Genomic DNA, 17794 nt, shown 5'->3' with positions numbered 1-17794 from the left:
CTGTGACAGCGGATGGCTTTGCTCCCTGGTACCTGCCTAGCCTCCTCCCCGATAGGCTGAAGCCCAGGAGCCAGAAGTAGGCCTGGCGGGCCCCAGGCCAGTCTCCCCGGGCATGCGAGGGGGCCTGGAAAGTGCAGAGATTGGAGAGCCCCTGCAGAGAGCTGCAGTCTGGGCGAGAAGCACTCAAATAAAGGCGTGTGGTGTTAAAGTGCGGGGGCCTCTGTGACCACGAGCATCGTTGTGATGGGGGAGGCGCTGTGTCCCAGTGAGGGGGGGTTGATGTGTCACCGTGAGGGGGTCTCCACGAATGACATCCTGAGGAAGGTTCCAGTGGGAGGGGACTCAGGATGTCATGGGAGGGTGGGGAGTTCCAGACATGAGCTTTTTTTAGGATCTCGCTTTCACAGTCAGGGTTTGCTATGCCTACAGCCTAACTACGCGAACAGACACCCTCTTCTCTGGAACCCTCCTTGCTCTGAACGCCTCCGTATCTCCCCTCTCCCTGCTTCCTCCCCATCCCCACCTCCCCCCCCATTGCTCCTCTGTGCTGAGGTTGTCTATTGCCCTCAGATGGTTGGGCGGTGGGGTGGGTAGCCAGGGGTGTGCTCTCCATCAAGGTTCACAGTCTTTTATTAGTCAGGTGGCCCTCCTTGGGAGCCAGGGAACATCCTACCTCTGAGAAAGGGAAGGGCCTGGACTCAAGGCCTGGAGTTGCTGTCCACGCTCAGAACCCTGCCCCCCTCCCTCCATACACGGGGCGCCCGAGTTTGGCAGAGGGTGGACCCTTCCCCAGATGCTCTAAAGCCTAGACTGTGCAACAGAGCCCCAAGCCCCTGAAAACTGTGCTAGATGCCAGGGATACTGAGGGTATCTAAGTGCCAGCAAGACCTCCCCTCCCTTACTCTCAGGACTGTGGTCTTCCCTGGCCTGTTCCAACCTGGTCCATGGCATCCCAGGAGTGCCCAACCTCAGCACTTTCCCTTGGTCCCCTCCTCCCCAGGCAGGCAGAATGCGCCCTCATGTTGGCACGTCTGGGGCTCTACTCTTCATCTGGCCCAGAAAGAGCAGAGACGGATGTCACTTAGGGGAGTCCAGGCCATCACCAGGGGCTAGTGGAGCTGGTTGGCCCAGATGACGGGTACATTCGAGGCTCCACCTCGGGACACTCAGGGCAAGAACAATGGCTCAGTGCTGCCACCTGGTGGCTGCATGAGGCCTGCACATCATCTCTATACCCAGGCTCCTCTACCCCGGGAGCCTCTACCTCCGGGGGTTGGTGGAGAATAAAGCAAAGGTTGGGGATGATTTCTGGATCCGCCGTTTCTGCTTCTCCCAGATATAAACCTGGGCTCCCCAGGGCAAGGAGGGCAGGTACCCTGACGCCCAGCAAAGCTGGGAGCTCAGGGTCCCGGGAGGCTGGGACGGAGGCTCCTTGATTCCCGCCCCTCCGTGGCTCTGCCACCTTCTCCTACAGAACAGGAGAGAAAGCAGGGCCATGAAGCCCAGTTTCTTTCTCTCCATCCACGTTGCAGGGGATCCTCTCCTTTCCTTAGGCTTGGTCCCAGGGTTGCATGACCACCACCAGAGATAAGCAGGCTCCCCTAACTGCCATGGGAGCCCAAGCTTGCCCTCCAGCCCACGTGGCCCCTTTGCAGCCTCAGTCTCCCCAGGTCAGTCCAGCCTGAAGCACCGGGCTGCCTGTGGGATGGTCACACAGGTGGGGAGTTTCAAGCCACTTTCCTCCTCCCCTCAGGTCACCTGGCTCCTTCCCCATGAACGGCCCCCCCCCGCCAAACCTCCTCCAGAACCCAAGGTGCAGGGCATCCACACCCCACAGCCCCGCCAGAAAGGCTCAGGGAGTGGGACCGGTGGGGAGGTGGGACTGGGCTGAGATGCCCCTGATGGGGGCAGGCAGACGCAGTAGGTGGAGTCTAGTCGTGGGGCCCCTCTTCCGGGGGGTCCTCATCAACAGGGGGTGCGGGCCGACAGCGGAAATGGTCATTCCAAATCTTAAGGAAGGTGACCCGGAACTTCTGGATGCGGAAGGCGTAGACGATGGGGTTCATGGCTGAGTTGCCATGCGTGAGGAAGATGGCAACGTAGATGAGGATGCTGGGCTTCTGGCAGGAAGGGCAGAAGAGGGTGATGCAGTTAAGGATGTGCAGGGGCAGCCAGCTGAGGGCAAAGAGGAAGAGGATGAGGGCCAGCGACTTGGCGATCTTCAGCTCCTTCCCATAGTACTTCTGTGGGTCGCCAGAGGAGGCCGACACCTTCTTGTTGAGCTGTTTGCGGATCAGGTAGAAGACCTCCAGGTAGATAAGGACCATGAGCAGCAGGGGGGGCAGCACCCAGACGAAGAAGTTGAAGTAGACCATGTACTCCATGCTGATGACCTTCTCAAACTCGCACTCAATCACGGGCTCGCCCTCGCTGCCGTTGGCCGCCCAGGCCCGCTCCACCTCCCCCAGCTTGTTCCAGCCGAACAGGGGTGTCAGGCCCACCACGAAGGAGAGGATCCAGCAGCCGGCGATGGCCACCGCCGCCCTCCGGGGAGTCACCACCGTCTTGTACCTGGGGAAGGGGAGGGCAGAGTGTGAGTCCCCCCCCACCCCCACCAGGCTCCATCAGCCCCTACGGGGCCCCGAAAGGAGGCTCCCGCCCCAGCCAGGACCCAGTGAGTGGGGAGGTGCCGGTCTTTGGCCAGAGGTCCGAGTCTCCAGGATCCAAGATTTGGGCCAGAGCTTACAATGCACTGGTGCATCTCACCTGCAGAGGGTGGGAAGCCTGGTTAGCATAAAAATCATAACAAACGAAAAATCAAGATTAAAAATCAGGACAGAAAACAACAAAGGACCTCCCGGAAGAGTTTTAATAAAATCACCAAAGTAAAAATCAATCATGTGTGCTCGGCACGTCCCCGTCGGTCACCTCTCGTCACTGTTTCACGACAGCCCTCGTGGGGTAGGAAAGCACCGGACGAATGAGTGCCCATCTGACAGATGAGGAAACTGAGGTTCCAAGCAATCACGTGATCCACCCAAGGCCACATGGAAGGTGGTGGCACTTTCCTGTGCTTCCTCACACATGTCTACACTGACCAAAAACAGCCAGAGGGTTGAAGAACCACTCTTCCCCTTGGGCCAGCTGACTCAACTGTCGAAAAAAGCCTTCCACACCTCCCTCCTGTTGGCCCTGCCCCTTACCTCCCTACCGGTGCCCCCATCTCCCCTTCCATGCTTACCTCCCCTTTCCCCTTCCAATCACTGTCCATGCGTATCTCCTGAGGGCTTGAGTTCAAGCACCATCTCTGTCCCCCAAGCTGATGGAGAATTATTCTCGGGAAAGATAACTGATGGTCACTGAGCATTCGCTGCAAACAGGGCACATGAATGCATGCATGCATGGGTGCACTTGCTGCACAGATGGGGTGTTTTCTGTGCCAAGCGCCAGTCTCTGTGCTTGGTATTAGGTAAAGGACCCTGGCCTCTCCACAGCTCACATTTTGGGCAAAGAGACAGACAACATGGAAATAAATACACAAGACAATTACAGGTTGCCGTGTGTCCTCTGAAGGAAATGAACAGATTATGTCAGGGGATAGAGCTTTCCAGCCTTTTCTGTGTCATGACACACAGAGAAAATGAGAACATCTGGATGACACGGAAAATGGACGAGGCTGCCCATGGGCGGTGACGGCGCCCCCACCGAGGGCAGAGAGTTTCAGCGTCCTGGGAGCTCCCCACTTCCCTTTAAACCAATCCAGCCAGTAACCAGCATGTCTTCTGCCCACACACCGCCCTGGAGTGAGTGCCAGGGGCTGGGGCCCGCCCGGCCCTGTGCCGAGGAGCTGGCTCAGCGCAGCAACTTGCCCAGTTGTTATTTTCCAATGAAGCCTCTGAGATGGATGGAGTGTAAACAGCTCCTGAGACCCACAGGGGTGGAAGGGGAGGCCTCCCTAGGACTCCATTTGCTTCTGTCCTGTGCCTGCAGAATCCATGGCTTTCTTCTTCACGGCGATGATACTTAAGGTCCCTCTCACCCTGAACACCTCTCCAAGCACCAAAGCCCACTGCTCTGTGAAGGTTTATAGGGATGGGAAGGGGAACGATTTAAGGGGAGGGAGAAACCAGATCCCCTTACCCCATCTAGAGAGCAAGAACTAGAAGGGACTTTAGGAACCTCATTTCCAATCTCCTTATCGTTCCAATGGGAGAAATGGGGACCCTGGCTGACTCTGACACCTTCAGTGTGGTGCCCCCTCCCCTACTCTGATCATAGGGTCCTCGTGTCCCCGGAGCACCAAGACGCCTTGAAGGCACCCAGTTCGCTTGTGCCTCCTTAAGTTTTCTTACACATAATCCTTGCTATCTGGATGCAACTGAAGCCCATTCCCACCTCTTGGACCACCAGCAGGATGGCCAGCCTGGTGCACACACTGAAAGTCAGAGACTGGAATTTGCAGCCTACTAGATCAACCCTTTCTCTGTAAAATGAGACAGTGGACCCCACTTCAGAGGGTAAGGACAGAAAAAAATAACATAAGGGAAGTAGTCTGTGAACACCCCACCAATGCTCCTGTGCCTGAGCTCCTACCCCTCGAAGCCCCTAGAAACGCTCCCACTTGGAAAACCTCCAGTGTCTCTAGATGTTCAGCAAAACACAGCCTAACGGCTCTCAGATATCTGGCTCCGGGCTTGTTACTGATGATCTGGAAGTGCTCCCCACACATCCCGTGGTGGAAGAAGCTCTGGATGAGTCTAGGGGGCAAGACCAAAGGAGCACGGACCGTTCTGCCGGGAGAGAAGGCTGACATTGCCATGGCTGCCGCGAGGTTGGGGGAAGCGGGTTTCCAGGGTGGGCCTCAGCAGGACCAAATGGGGCTGCGGCTGTGGAAGGCTGGAGCCAGGCACCCCCCTCCTGACCCCACCACCGCGGCCCATCGCACATCCGATTTATATCCATTTATCGTTTACAGAGCCCTGTACATTCACGTCTCAGGTGATCCCCACAACCACCCTGGGAATGCAGCACGTAATGGGATTACCATTTCACAGATTAGGAACTCCAGGCCCCGAAACGGCCGATAACTTATCAGGGTCTCGTGACTCTGAGACCAGTTCTCCTTCGGGGCACCAGGCTCCCTACAGGTCACTTAGATATAGGCTGACTGGCAGAGTGGCAATGCCCCTTTCCTACGAGCTTTAAAATGGGAACATCTGGACCCTGTCCAAAGAGGGTCTGCCCAGAGATGCGGGGATGGACAAGGTGACCTCATGTTGTCATCTAGCCTGGGGACTGGGGGGATGGGGGGGGTGGGAGCGGGGGGCACCCAGGACCCACACCCGGGCAATGATGATCCACTGAGAGAAGAGGTGGGTACGGACAGTAACCCAGGTGCGAGAGAGGGAGGAGGCAACTTCTCACTAGAGAGGCGCCCACACCCCTCCTCCCCTCACCCTTCCTGACTGTCTGGAGCCCCGGGGTTAAAGCTTTCCTGGGGCTCCTCCAGGGCCAGGTCCCAGCAGACCTGCAGCTTAGGGTATCAGTTCTCATCTGTTTTTCTTGCTATTTTCTCCATGGTGGGAAAGGGCTGGACCCAGGACCTTAGCTGAGGTGGGGCGGGCTCTCACAGGAAGGGTTGTGTCCCAGGACCAGGGAGAAACTCACCTCTCCCCACACGTGGGAAAGAGAAACAGAGGCTGCAAGTCCTGGGGCGCACATGGGGTGGGGCAAGTTGAATGTTCTCCAATGCTTGGGGCTATCCCTCCCAAGTTGGGGCCTGAGGCCACACCACCCCCGCGGCTGTGTTGGGAACTAGCCAGACAGACGGCTGTCCTCAGGAGCGTGCAGTCTCAGATAGACATGGGGGGGGCGGCGGGGGAGCAAACTTTGGAGACATCAAAACACAGGGCAGGCAGCACCTTCCGGACGTCATTGAAGGCACCAGCCCCATCACCTCCAGTATCTCCCTCACAGTGCTGAAAATCCCACCATTGGTGAGATAGATCCCTTTGGGTTAAGAATTGGCCTCTATGGGTATGATTTTTAAAAGCCAAGACAGCACTAACTCAGAGTATGAATTCGCTTATGAGCCAGCACCTTCCTGATGACAGTGAAAACATGGAAAGACCGTGCACCTGGAGTAGAGGGGTGGCAGGCTCCGAGGGGGAGAGGAAGAGCTTCGGGAAAGAGGGGCAGGGGAGTTCCCATCCCTGAGCGCCGGCCCGGCTGAATGAGGAAGAATCTCCTACCACAGATGCTGCCAGGGCAAGCGTGGTTCAGAGGCGGACATAGGGGGAAGGTCTACAAATCCCACGCTCAAGAGAGCAGGGCAGAGGATGCCGTTGCCACACCCCTGCACACTCTGGCAGGGGTGCCACACGGGAAGGGGAGGTTCCGGAAGCTAAGGGAGGGGGGGCATCGAAAAAATAACAGCTAATTGATCAGTAAAGATGACAAGAACAATGCCGATAGGAGCTAACACTTACTGATATTTTTCGTGGGCCAGGCACTGACTAAAGACAGTCCTATGAGTTAGGTATTGTTATGGTTATTATTTCCATTTTTTTCAACTACAGGAACCGAGACTCCGATGATGAGACCCGTCCAAGGTCCCTCAGCCAGACAGAGGCAGAGACAGAACTTCTAAGATTCAGATCGTTCCAAGTCCAAAGCTCAGGCTGGACCCAACTCTGGCACTCCCGTAAGTTGGCGTTGAGGGGGGTTGGAGGGTGGAACCCCAGAGTGGAAGGGAGCCATGGTGAGCCTTGCCTGCTCCAGACAAGCTGCTTGGATTGAGCCGTTCTGAAGATGCCATTAGACCTGCCTGGGAGCCTCCCTCCTCCCTCCGGGTCTGACCTCTTCATAGCCCCCAGACTGGTCTGTTCATGAGCCGCCTAGATGTTTAGCGGCAGGTGTCAGGGCAACCCAGCGGGCAGGTGCCTCCCTTTGATTCACTAAACAGATACTCACTGGGCACCTTTAGGATTCAGAAACATTGAAATATTGAAGAGAACGGGCTCTCATGAAAGTAACTTTCTCGAAGCAAGGGGACAGGAAATGGACGTAAAAAACAAATAAACAGATCAGCTCAGACAGTGAAGTCAACAGGACTCCCCGAGGGAGTGAGTAGCCGCTGGGCAGAGGGGACCCTCTGAGGAGGACACGCTGAACTGAGCGCCGAACGATCACCAAGAGCCAACCAGGCAACGATGGGGGCGGTGGCAGTGGGGGGTGGGCAGAGCCTTCCGGCAGAAGGCACGGCCGGTCCACTTGAAAACTACAAAAATTTGAAAACACACTAGTAATAGGCCTTAAGTGTGGAGGGCTTCATGCTGCTATAGTAAGTTGGTTTTGAAAATTATAAACAAAACAAAACAAGGTAAGGCAGGTGCAGGTGCTGAGGCCGGAGGTCAAGGCACAGAGAGCAGCAAGGGAGGCCAGTGAGGGCAGGGACCAGGGCAGGTCAGTCACAGCTGTGGTCAGGGACACACCTAGGACCGGGAGGGCCACAGTAAAGGTTCTGGGGTGTATTCTAAGTGCAGGGAAGCCATGGCACGTAGAAGAGTAATGTCATCCAACGTCTGTTTTTAAAAGCTCCCTCGGACCGCCATGTGGAGAATGAGTTGTGGCCGGGAAAGCAAGAAAACCACAGGGAGGCTATTTTAGCCATCCAGGCAAGAGATTAGGTGGTGTTCTCTGGTCGGCACAGGGGCAGGGGACAATGGACGGCTTTAAGACGCACTTGGGAACCGAGCCAATGGGACCTGCTGCTGAGTCTGGCCGTCCAGGTGAGAGGAAGAATCATCAAGCTGATGCTCATGTTGTGATCCTGACCACTGGGCAGAGGGAGATACCGTTTCCTAAGTCTCCCCGACCCCTGGCTCCTCCGGGGGCCCCTCCCCTTACTCTGAACCCCAGTCCTCTTGCCCACGAGGTCCACACCGCATCACTGGGCCCTCGCTTCTGTCCAGCTGGGGGCGGATGCTTTCTGTCCATCTCCCCTCATTCAGATCTCAGCACAGACGTCACTTCCTCAGAGAAGCTTCCCTGACCGCCCTGCAAGACAGCCCCCATCACCCTGTACCTCTTGCCCTGTTTAATTCCTTTTTTTTTCTTTTTTCTTTTAGAGAGAGTGAGAGAGAGAGAGTGCAAGAGTAGGGGAGAGGGGCAGAGAGAGAGAGAGAGAGAGAGAGAGAGAGAGAGAATCTCAAGCAGGCTCCACGCTCAATGCAGGGTTCGATCCCACCCCCCCTGGGATGATGACCCGGGCCAAAATCAAGCCAAAATCCGTCAGACACTCAGCCGACACAGGAAGTGATAAGCTCTATCAGGAAAATTAGGGCCACCCAGGCGCCCCTAATTTTCCTGATAGAGCTTATCACTTCCTGTCTCTCTCTCTCTCATTCTGTCTTCACATATGTATACACATATATGCATTTATCATCTGTTTCTCTCCAGCAGAATGTGAGCTCCGCTCAGGACAGGGCCCTACTTTGCAGGCTCACCACCGCAACCCCGGTACCTCGAACAGCGTTCAATCACTATTTGCTGAACAAATGAATAGATACGTGTAGAAACGGGTAAGCGAATCCACACGGCCATTTATTCAATCACTTATGATTTATCCCATGATAAATAAAATTTATTCAGTGAGAAATAAAAAAATGATTTATTCAATCATCTACGATTGGTTGAGGACCTATCACAGGAGTACATCTCAGGGCACCAGAAATAAAGATTAAATGGTAGCTGCTCAGTTGGCGAAGGTCAGATAAGAAAGGCATAGCCAGAGCCCTGGAAGTAATCATAGAGCCCTGGATGAGAAAAAATCATTCCCTGGTTCATTCCCCACTGCCCTGGGAGCTGTGGGAGCCCACTGATGAATTGGGTAACTACGGGTCTCCTGCTTAGGTCCTGGGACGTAAGGCCGCTCTGACGAGGGCCTCTTACGAGAGGTATGAGAAAGGGCCATCAGGTCACCAGCCAGCCCCCAGCACTTCCACGGCGGCCCAAAGCCCAGCGCTGCCCCTGCGAACCGTGGCCAGAACTAACTTCCCCAGTCTTCCAGCCCGCAGCCCAGAGAAGATGTCTCCATCTCAAGCGAAATCCTAGTGGGAGCCATGGGCGTGCCCCTCCTCATGGGTCCCGTGCCTCACGAATAGGCTCCTTTTCACAGATAAGATTACTTCCAGTCAGAGGCCCTAGCTGTGCACAGAGGGGAGGCCTCTCCCTGCCCAGAGCCTCCGAGGGAGGATCTTCCTGCGCATGACGAGGCACTGACTTTTCGGTAGACCCTGAGAACGTGAGCAAAAACCCTCCTCAAACCAGGCCAAAGCTCTGAAAGTCACCTGGTGATGAACAGACCACAAGACGGGGGCAGGAAAGAAGAATCTGACAGAGAAAAGAGAAGGGGGGAGACCCGAAAGATCTCTCTTTGGTGGATGGAGAACTTGCCAAACAGAGGAAGTGTTCAGGGCACTTTGTCACTGCACACACAAGACCTGGGCCTGAAGCTGGCTGTCCCCAGCCTCCCTCCTCCTTCTGCCCTGCTGTGTGTCACCAGGGGCTGAGCCCTGCAGGCTGCGTTTCCCAAGCTCCTGAGTCGGTGGGGGTCTGCGGGTGAGCATTGGAGCACCGAGGGAGGAGAGGAAAGCCAGGATCTTTCTACCCCTTTCTGTGAGTCTTATGCAGCCGTTACATCGGCTCCTCGGCCTTACCTCCCAGCAGACATGCCCACCGTGGTCCCAGCTTCCACCAGCCCCTGGGCCCCAGGACCCACCTCCTCCCTTTGTCCCTCGGCCCAGGGCTACCTTCCCGTGGCTGCTAATCTCTGGGTTACCTCACTATCCCGTTTGGCCTCTCAGATGTTTCCTCACCTGCGGAACCAATTCCTGGCATTCAAGGCCCTCAACCGTAAACACCTCAATGATCTCTGAGTTTCCCGTTAGACCCCAGCGGCTCAGAAGTGAAGCCAGAACAGGAAGAACTGAACACAGTCATCACAGAGAACTCCCTGCCAGGGGGATGAGAGAACTGACCAGACTCTTCACAAGTATGTGTTGACTCAAAAAAGAGAGAGAGAGAGAAAGAAAAGAGGGAGAGAAGCCACATGGCCGTTTTGGAAAGGGCTGAATGTGGCCTTGTTGGAAGACAGGGGTGATGAAGTGTCCTGTCAACTGTTGAGGCCAGGGAAGGTCCTCAGGTCTGGCTGTCCCTGTTTCCCAGTCACGTGGCCAGAGCACTGGGCCCAAGGGCTGGGGAGGGGAGCGGGGAGCTGTCAGCGTGTATCTGCAGCCCTACGGGTTGGAGAGTCGGGAACTGAACCCTCCACCTCTCCTTCCCTCTTCCTCGGTGTCTGAGAAGGAGCGAGGCTACATTGTTCTGCTCCCCTCCTTCCTGCCTCCCTTCTTATCAAGAATCTTGGCCACTTGCAACTGGAAACTTGGATCGCAAGACCAGGGAAGTAAGGCTTTCAGACTATTAAACTACTTCCTGCAGAGAAATTCTTCCTCCCAAAGGAGAACAGGAAACCAGATACAATCAAAGGTGCTGGGCACACTCCAGGGGCCAAATATTTAACAGTTACATTGCCCAGGGGAGTCTGGATCAGGGGTCATTGGGAGGGGCCAGGATGCCTGGGTCCTAGTAACCCTGCCTTGAATTTTGCTCACTTCAGACCCTGTGGCATCAGCTACCGTGTCTGATACGAGTGTCACCAGTCCCCAAGAGGGAAATCTGTCTGATACCTCCAGGACCAGCCCAAAGGCTACAGAGAGAAGGAGCGGATGCTCTGAGCAACTTGAAAGAAAAGAGCGGATAAATTGATTAGGTCATTAGTGTAAATGGGCCTTGGAAATAGCTCCTGGTCACTTGCTAAGGACAGATCACTCCACAGCCTGGTGGGCAGACCATCAAGTGTGCGTATGTGATTCAGAAACCAGCCGCCTCCCCACGCCTCCCCGCTAGAGATTCAGAGCCTCTCCCTTGGATCTGGGAGCGAGCAGAAAAAAACATAGCTCCTGCCCCAAAGGAACTCTCCGTCTGACAGGTAGGCACAGCCCCTGCCCAAAGGGAGCGGCCAGGGTGACGAGAGAGCAGCCCCTGCCGAAACACATGAGGCCGAGGTTCCCGGCATGAAGCCCAGGCTCACAGGCTGCACGTGTAGCTGGCATCACCAGTCCTGCCCCAGGCCTGCGTGCCACCCCACGAAGCACCTCTTCTCTGTGGGTGTGCCTTCCCTGATCCTTACAGAGAGGGATCTGGATTTGTCAGAGCTGCAAAGGCGGCTGCAGGGGGTAGGGCGTAGGGAGCAGGGTTCTCTGACTCGGAGGAGGCACATTTTCCAAGTACATCTGCCTGCCATTCTCAGTCCTTTCCCCCAGCCCAGGGTGAGTCGGAATGTCCCCGAACAGACGATGCCCTGGGTGATTTTGAGAGGCAGTCACCTCCTCCCCACCCACCATGGGAAGCAGCTCTCTGACTCCCAAGGCCAGGTGTGGCCCCACATCCCAGTGACCGGGTGGCCCTGGAGAAGGAGGGGGTCTGACCTGATCAGGCAGCTCGGGGAAACCGGACCCAGACCTCGGCATTCCTGGCCATTTCCTGCTCTGAGACTTAATTCTCTCCTGCTGTCAGGTAAGGCCAGGATGGCAAAAAGACCAAGGCCAAATGGCCCCACCTGCCGAGGATGACTTTCTGACTCATTTGGTGGGTGGGACGGAAAAACCCACCCTGTCTGCATACGGATTTAATGGCCTGTGAGTGGTTGGTGCAGCGAGGCCTTTACTGTGACGACCGTGGTGGTGAAGGGCCAAATTCCTTTTCCAGTGAAGTGGAAAGACCTGCCTCTGGGGAGAGGGACCTGATGGGATCATTTCCACAGGCCTCTCTGGCCTCTTCAGACAGTGGCCACTGACCAGAGGCAGCCAAGAATCTTCCAGCGTGTCTGGCACGTCAGCGGGGCAGGGCAGGAGGGACATGGGAACGTGAGCACCTCCCTGGGCTCGAGGGCACAGAGGGGCCCATGCTGCCTGTCCGCGTGGCAGCAACCTCAGGACCCCCAAAGAGACAGAGTCCTCCCTTGGGGTCCTTCCTTGTGGTGTGGGTCAGGAGAGAGGGGTTCCCGTCCAGGCTCTGCTGGGAGTGAGCTGGTCTGGGTGAGACCCCTCCCCTTTGGGGCATCTGTGTCCTCAATCGAGATGATGTGGGACTGAGCCAGATGTCTCCCAAGCTCTGCACGGTGTGCCCCCTCTTCTGGAATGCGTTCGATCATCCTATATATAGAGAGCTGAGCTTGGCGCTAACAGAAAGGGGGGGGGGGGGGGGGGGGGGGTGGCCTGAGACCCAAACTCCTCTCCCAGTGCGGGGAGGAGGGGCCCGAGGGCCGTGGGGGTGAGGCACACACAGTCTCCCAGAAGGGAGTTCCTCCCCTCAGCTTTCGTGTTCTAGCTATGTGCCCCACAGACAGGACGATGGGCAGTGACAAAGGCCAGAAAGAGAAAGAGGCGTGTGTGGGGGGTGAGTGAAGGAGTAAGTGAATGAAGGAAGTGTGCTGCAGAGTCAGAGTTCGCTCTGTTGACTGAGTTGAACGAGTTCAAGCTGCGGCTCCACCGGTTAACAGCCCGTGGCCTTGAGCAAGTAACGACTGGAGCCTCAGCTCTGTCCTCGGCACAGTGGCCTTCCTGAGAAGACGCCCTTTGCTGGCTCACTGTGACCGTGGGGCTGGTGCGCTAACTTGTCTAGGCCCTGGGTCAATAGTGGCAGCTGGGGCCTAGCGTTGTCACCTCACCTTATCACTTCACCACCCAGGGGACACCCCTGACTCCACTGGAAAATACGGTCAGCTCCTAAAGAGATACAAAGCAGGTTGCAGGGACACAGTTTAAAAAGTTGCTGGGGCACCTGGGTGGCTCAGTCGGTTAAGCGGCCGACTGCGACTCAGGTCACGATCTCGCGGTCCGTGAGTTCGAGCCCCGCGTCGGGCTCTGTGCTGACAGCTTGGAGCCTGGAGCCTGCTTCCGATTCTGTGTCTCCCTCTCTCTCTGCCCCTCCCCCGTTCATGCTCTGTCTCTCTCTGTCTCAAAAATAAATAAACGTTAAAAAAAAACAAACTAAAAAAAAAAAGTTGCTTGCTTCATTTTGGAAGACTGGCCACATGGCTTCAGTTTCTCTTTGCAGGAGCTCTCCCACCTAACTCAACCTTGGTACAGAATTAGTCTGTGTTCCCTGATCTGCCTGGGGTGGGGAGGGGGCAGGGGAGGGTGGGAGCTTGCTCAGCCCCGCACGAAACCCCACACAGGGCCCTGGAGGAGCCATACTGCCTAGCTGGGCCCAGTAAAGCTCTCTCGGGGGAAGTGGCCGGTGTGGAGACTGCAGACAGCGGCAGGGCAGACTCAGGAGGAGCCCGCGTTCTTTCTCCTTCCTCCCTTCTGAGCATCTCCTGGCCTAGAAACCACGGGATAGTCAGCATCTGCCTAAAAGCCTATGTCCATCAAGGGACCATAACGTAACCCCCGCCAGGGAGATCCCATGCAGACTCCAGAGCATCCCAAAGGCAGTAGCCCAGCTGGGACCCAGGAGACAGGCCTTCTGCGCCGCGGCTGAGCCTGGAGTCACAGGCAATGCCTCTGCCAGACCCTCCCCAGCCTAGGAGACGGGGATGCTCGTCCTGGGGAGGCAACTGTTCCCAGGGGGCTTCCTAACGTTCAGAGCCTCCAGCCCTCTCCTCTAGAAAAGATGTGACAGATGGCAGGATGTGGGAGGACAGAAAGGGCAGGGGCAATTCTCCACCTTGGAAATCTTTCCAGAGTCCACTCCCACCGTCAGGCCTCCACTCCAGCTCTTCTGCTTTTATATCAGGAAATCCTTCCCAGGTCTAACTCCAGTCCCTTCTGCTGCCTCACCATCCAAAAGCAGGACTGCTCTTAGGACCTGGAAGGAGCTGTGTGTTCCACCCAGGTCCTGGCCTTTCTCCCCACGGACATCCAGCTCAGTGGGGTTTGGAGCCCAAATAACAGCAGTGAGAACCCCAGCACTTTCCCATGGTTGCTGGTCGGCATCTCCCGATGCTTTGTTTGCCGTGTATCTCACTGCACGTGTGCATTTTCACCGAGCCCCACACGGCCAAGTCCCCGGCCAGGCCCAGCCCAGACTCCAGTCCTTCCCTGTCAGCAGCACACGGGGGGAGAACGGGGCAACAGCCGCTGGCCCTGAGCCCCGCCAGCCCCCCACCCTGCATTGGCTCAGGTGGCCCCCCTCTATTCTGCCCCAGCCACGGAAATGAGCTGGGGGGGGGGCTCCAGAAGCAGTAGAAGGGGGGACACCTGCACCCACCCACACTCCCCCGGGTGGACTCAGGGAGGGCACAGATCCCCCTTTCCAGGACAGCACGTGGCAGGAGGTAGGATGTTGGCTCTCCTGGGTCACAGTTGGAGCCTGACGCCCTCCTCCTCCCCACATGGGACAATAAGTTGAACTCTTTGTTCTCCTCTGGAGCATAAAACCACAAGTACCCCCAGAGCAGCACCCAGGTCTGCTTCAGTGTTGTGTCCTAGCAGCTGCCGCGATGCCTGGCACACGGTAGGCACCCAACAATATTCGGGGTAGGAAAATGGATTCGTATAAAACGCTCAATTAAAACCAGAGAAGGCTGAAAAAGAGGGGGCAGGTGGAAGAAATAAGGAACAAATCTAATGAAATAGAAAGCAATTACAAACACAGTAGATATTAATCCGACCATGTCAATAATCACTTTTAATGTGGATAAAGTCAGGGGTGCCCGGGGGGCTCAGGTCATGGTCTCACGGTTCATGAGTTCGAGCCCCGCTTTGGTCTCTGCACTGGCAGCACAGAGCCTGCTTGGGATTCTCTGTTTCCGCCTCTCTCTCTCTCTTTCTCTCTCCCTCCCTCTTTTTCTCAAAATAAATAAATAAACATTGAAAAAAATAAAAAAAAAAAGAAGTGTGGATAAAGTCGGAGGGAGGGTCAGAGGAAGCCTGCTCCCTCCCAGCAGACAGAAGACTCTGCACCAAGCACACACAGATCAGGCACCTGCTATGGGATCCTCAGGATTTCATGCTTGGGTCCTGCTTCTGTCACCCAGCCCAGTACATTTAGCCAGCTTAATTCGATAGTTGTAGCAAGAGTCTAACCACACTTCCTTCTGCTGCAAGGCCAACCCTTCTCCTCACTGCCAGCCCTGGGAGGAGGTGGGGCCCAGCCTGTTCTCTGCTCTGCAGGGAGCTGCCCTGCACCCCTGTCCTTTGCACAGAGCAGCCAGAGCGGCTGGCAGCGTCCCAGAGCAGGGGCCCGGCGAGGCAGCTTCTCTGAGGGCTGATCGATAAACTCATTTTCAGTCACTCCCACTTCTGCAAAGCCCTGTAAATCACTCACATCTGCTACGACCCTGGATGGCGGAATCTCACATTACGATGTGTGTGGGGGAGGAGGAAGCTTATTAAATCAAAGCCCCTTTTTTTTTTCCATCTACCATTCACGAAAACTTCAAAGCGTCGTGCTCAGAGCTGGAAAAAGAGGATGCAGAGGGCTGGCAGTAATGGGCCTTGGGGACTCAACCAGGCAAGAATCAGGCAGGACACGCACTGCCGCCACAGGGGTGAGGGAGGTGGGGCTGGGGGCACCGAAGTGGCTTTCCTGATACCAATGCTGACGATCTGGGCTACTTAGAAGGTCCACCTTCGGGGGCCCCCAACATTTTTTTTAATTTTTTTTTAACGTTTATTTATTTTTGAGACAGAGAGAGACAGAGCATGAACGGGGGAGGGTCAGAGAGAGGGAGACACAGAATCTGAAACAGGCTCCAGGCTCCGAGCTGTCGGCACAGAGCCCGACGCGGGGCTCGAACTCACGGACCGCGAGATCGTGACCTGAGCCGAAGTCGGCCGCTTAACCGACTGAGCCACCCAGGCGCCCCGGGCCCCCAACATTTAAATCTTGCAGAGGCCCGACCACGTACCCCTCCCCTTCCTCCGACCTCCGCGGCTGGTACTCACATCCCTGACAGCCACATCGGTTGGCCGGGGAGCAAGAAGTTCCAGGTTAACCCAGCACTAGCAGGCTCTTAACAGGCATTAGAGGGCCTGCCTTTGAATCAGATTCAAACTTGCCGCGTCAGCAAATTGTATCACCTCACAGAATCCTGGCTTCTGCGTCTGTAAAATGGAGCTGAGATCTGCCGGGCCCAGCTCCCGGTGTGTCCCTTGTCACCGTCTGGCATTGAGTTTTGCACACAGTCTCTCCTTCCCTCTTTTCTCAGTCATCCCGGGAGTGATTTGCCCAAGGTCATAGCGCTGCTGACCGGAACTGGAACACCTTTGGAACACCTCCAAAGGTGGTGTTTTGTGTTTCACACATCTGTGTTCCCGTGAGGCTGTGAGGGAAGGGAGGATAGGGACCGTAGCCTTTCATCCCTTGGTGTCTCTTGTCTGAGCCTCTCAGACTATAATATGTGTGGGTGGCAGGACCCAGTGGCACTCGGCACAATATCTGGCACAAGAGTAGCCCCCCCCCCGCACCCTTGTTTGGGGAGAGGCTGACTGAGGAGCCCAGAAAAAAAGGAAAGGCATTGTCTTGTATCCTACAGGAAACAGGAACACAAGTCCCCGCCAGGTTCATCGCAAAGCCACCCGTGTGACCTGTTCCTCTTAATGGATAGCTTCCCCCCCCACCGTGCAGACAGAAAAGAGCCAGCATGGGAGAAGAAAGGATAAAGACGCTCGCCACCTTGGCAACATGATAATGACACAGCCCAGCACCATCGCAAAGCGCTTCCCAGCCAGGGATCCTACTTGTTGCAAACAGCTTGCCAGGTTAAAAAAAAACAGACTGTTGCCATTTTACAGATTGGAAAACTGAGGCCCAGGAAGGTTCAGTGCGTGCCCAAGGCCACAGCTTGGCTGGCTAGTGTCTGAGTTGAAACTGAATCCAGGTTCCTCTGACTTGGGCCCAGTGCTCTTTGCAGGATGCACTCTCCCTGTGGGTGGCAGAGAGGTCCTCCTGAGCCCCTCACAGCACCCCCTGCCGCCAGGACCCAGCCCAGGGCCTGCTGGGAGGCCTCTCTAGCCCGTCTCCACCACTCTCACCTCTGTGGACCTCGTGGGATCATTTCCGCTGCCCTGATGCTGACAACGCCTCCAGATTTAGCTTCCCTGCGGCCGGGCAAACGAGCACGTGCGGGCCCCGGGGCCTGAGAGAAAGCAGGCAGGGCCTAAAGGAAACCAGGCGGCAGGCCAGGCCTGCACCCACTGGCAATTTCTGCCCCAGAAGTCTCAGCCATCTTAGCTCAGGCTGTGCCGATCCATCTCGCTGTCTGCAAAATCTTGTGTCCCGTGTCCATTGCCGCCCAGAAGCTCTCTGAGGACAGGGGCTGCGGTTCCCGGTCTGGAAATCCCTGAGCACAGTGGCAGTGGAGAGTGGGTATTTCACAAGTGGCATCCACTTTGGTATCTGGCAGGCGCCAAGCTCCAATCCAAGTGTTGCTCCTTAGGAGCTGGGTCACAATTTTCAAGGGACTCTACCTCCCCGGTTCCTTATTTCTTTATGTGTAAAATGATGCTGATCGCAGCCTTTCAGGACTACATAAAATCAAATATGCTGGCAAAGAAGGCGCTCAGTGCTGCGCCCGACACCGAGGAGATGCTCCCCGGGCGAGCACTCCCTTCCCACCAGCCCGCACCTCTCCTTCCTCGGGACCCCCTCATCCCTGCACTCATGGAAGAGCCTGGAGCAGGAAGGGAGGTGCCCAAACACTCTCTCCAGGGCAGTGATGGAACAC

The 17794-nt window shown here is 56.2% G+C and overlaps 1 protein-coding gene across 1 annotated transcript in view; it reads right to left on the bottom strand.

Annotated features, from left to right (window-relative positions):
- Positions 1–612: 612 nt before the first annotated feature.
- ADORA1 (adenosine A1 receptor) overlaps positions 613–17794 on the bottom strand; it is a 34410-nt gene continuing 17228 nt past the window's right edge. The window contains exon 3 of the mRNA XM_049634401.1: positions 613–2571. Within this exon, the coding sequence (XP_049490358.1) occupies positions 1932–2571 (640 nt within the window). The 3' untranslated portion in view covers positions 613–1931. The remainder of the gene's footprint in view (positions 2572–17794) is intronic.

Source organism: Panthera uncia, chromosome F1, assembly GCF_023721935.1.
Source record: "Panthera uncia isolate 11264 chromosome F1, Puncia_PCG_1.0, whole genome shotgun sequence".
NCBI lineage: Eukaryota > Metazoa > Chordata > Mammalia > Carnivora > Felidae > Panthera > Panthera uncia.
Note: the sequence above shows the minus strand (reverse complement) of the source record. Positions and strands in the feature narration are given on the sequence as shown.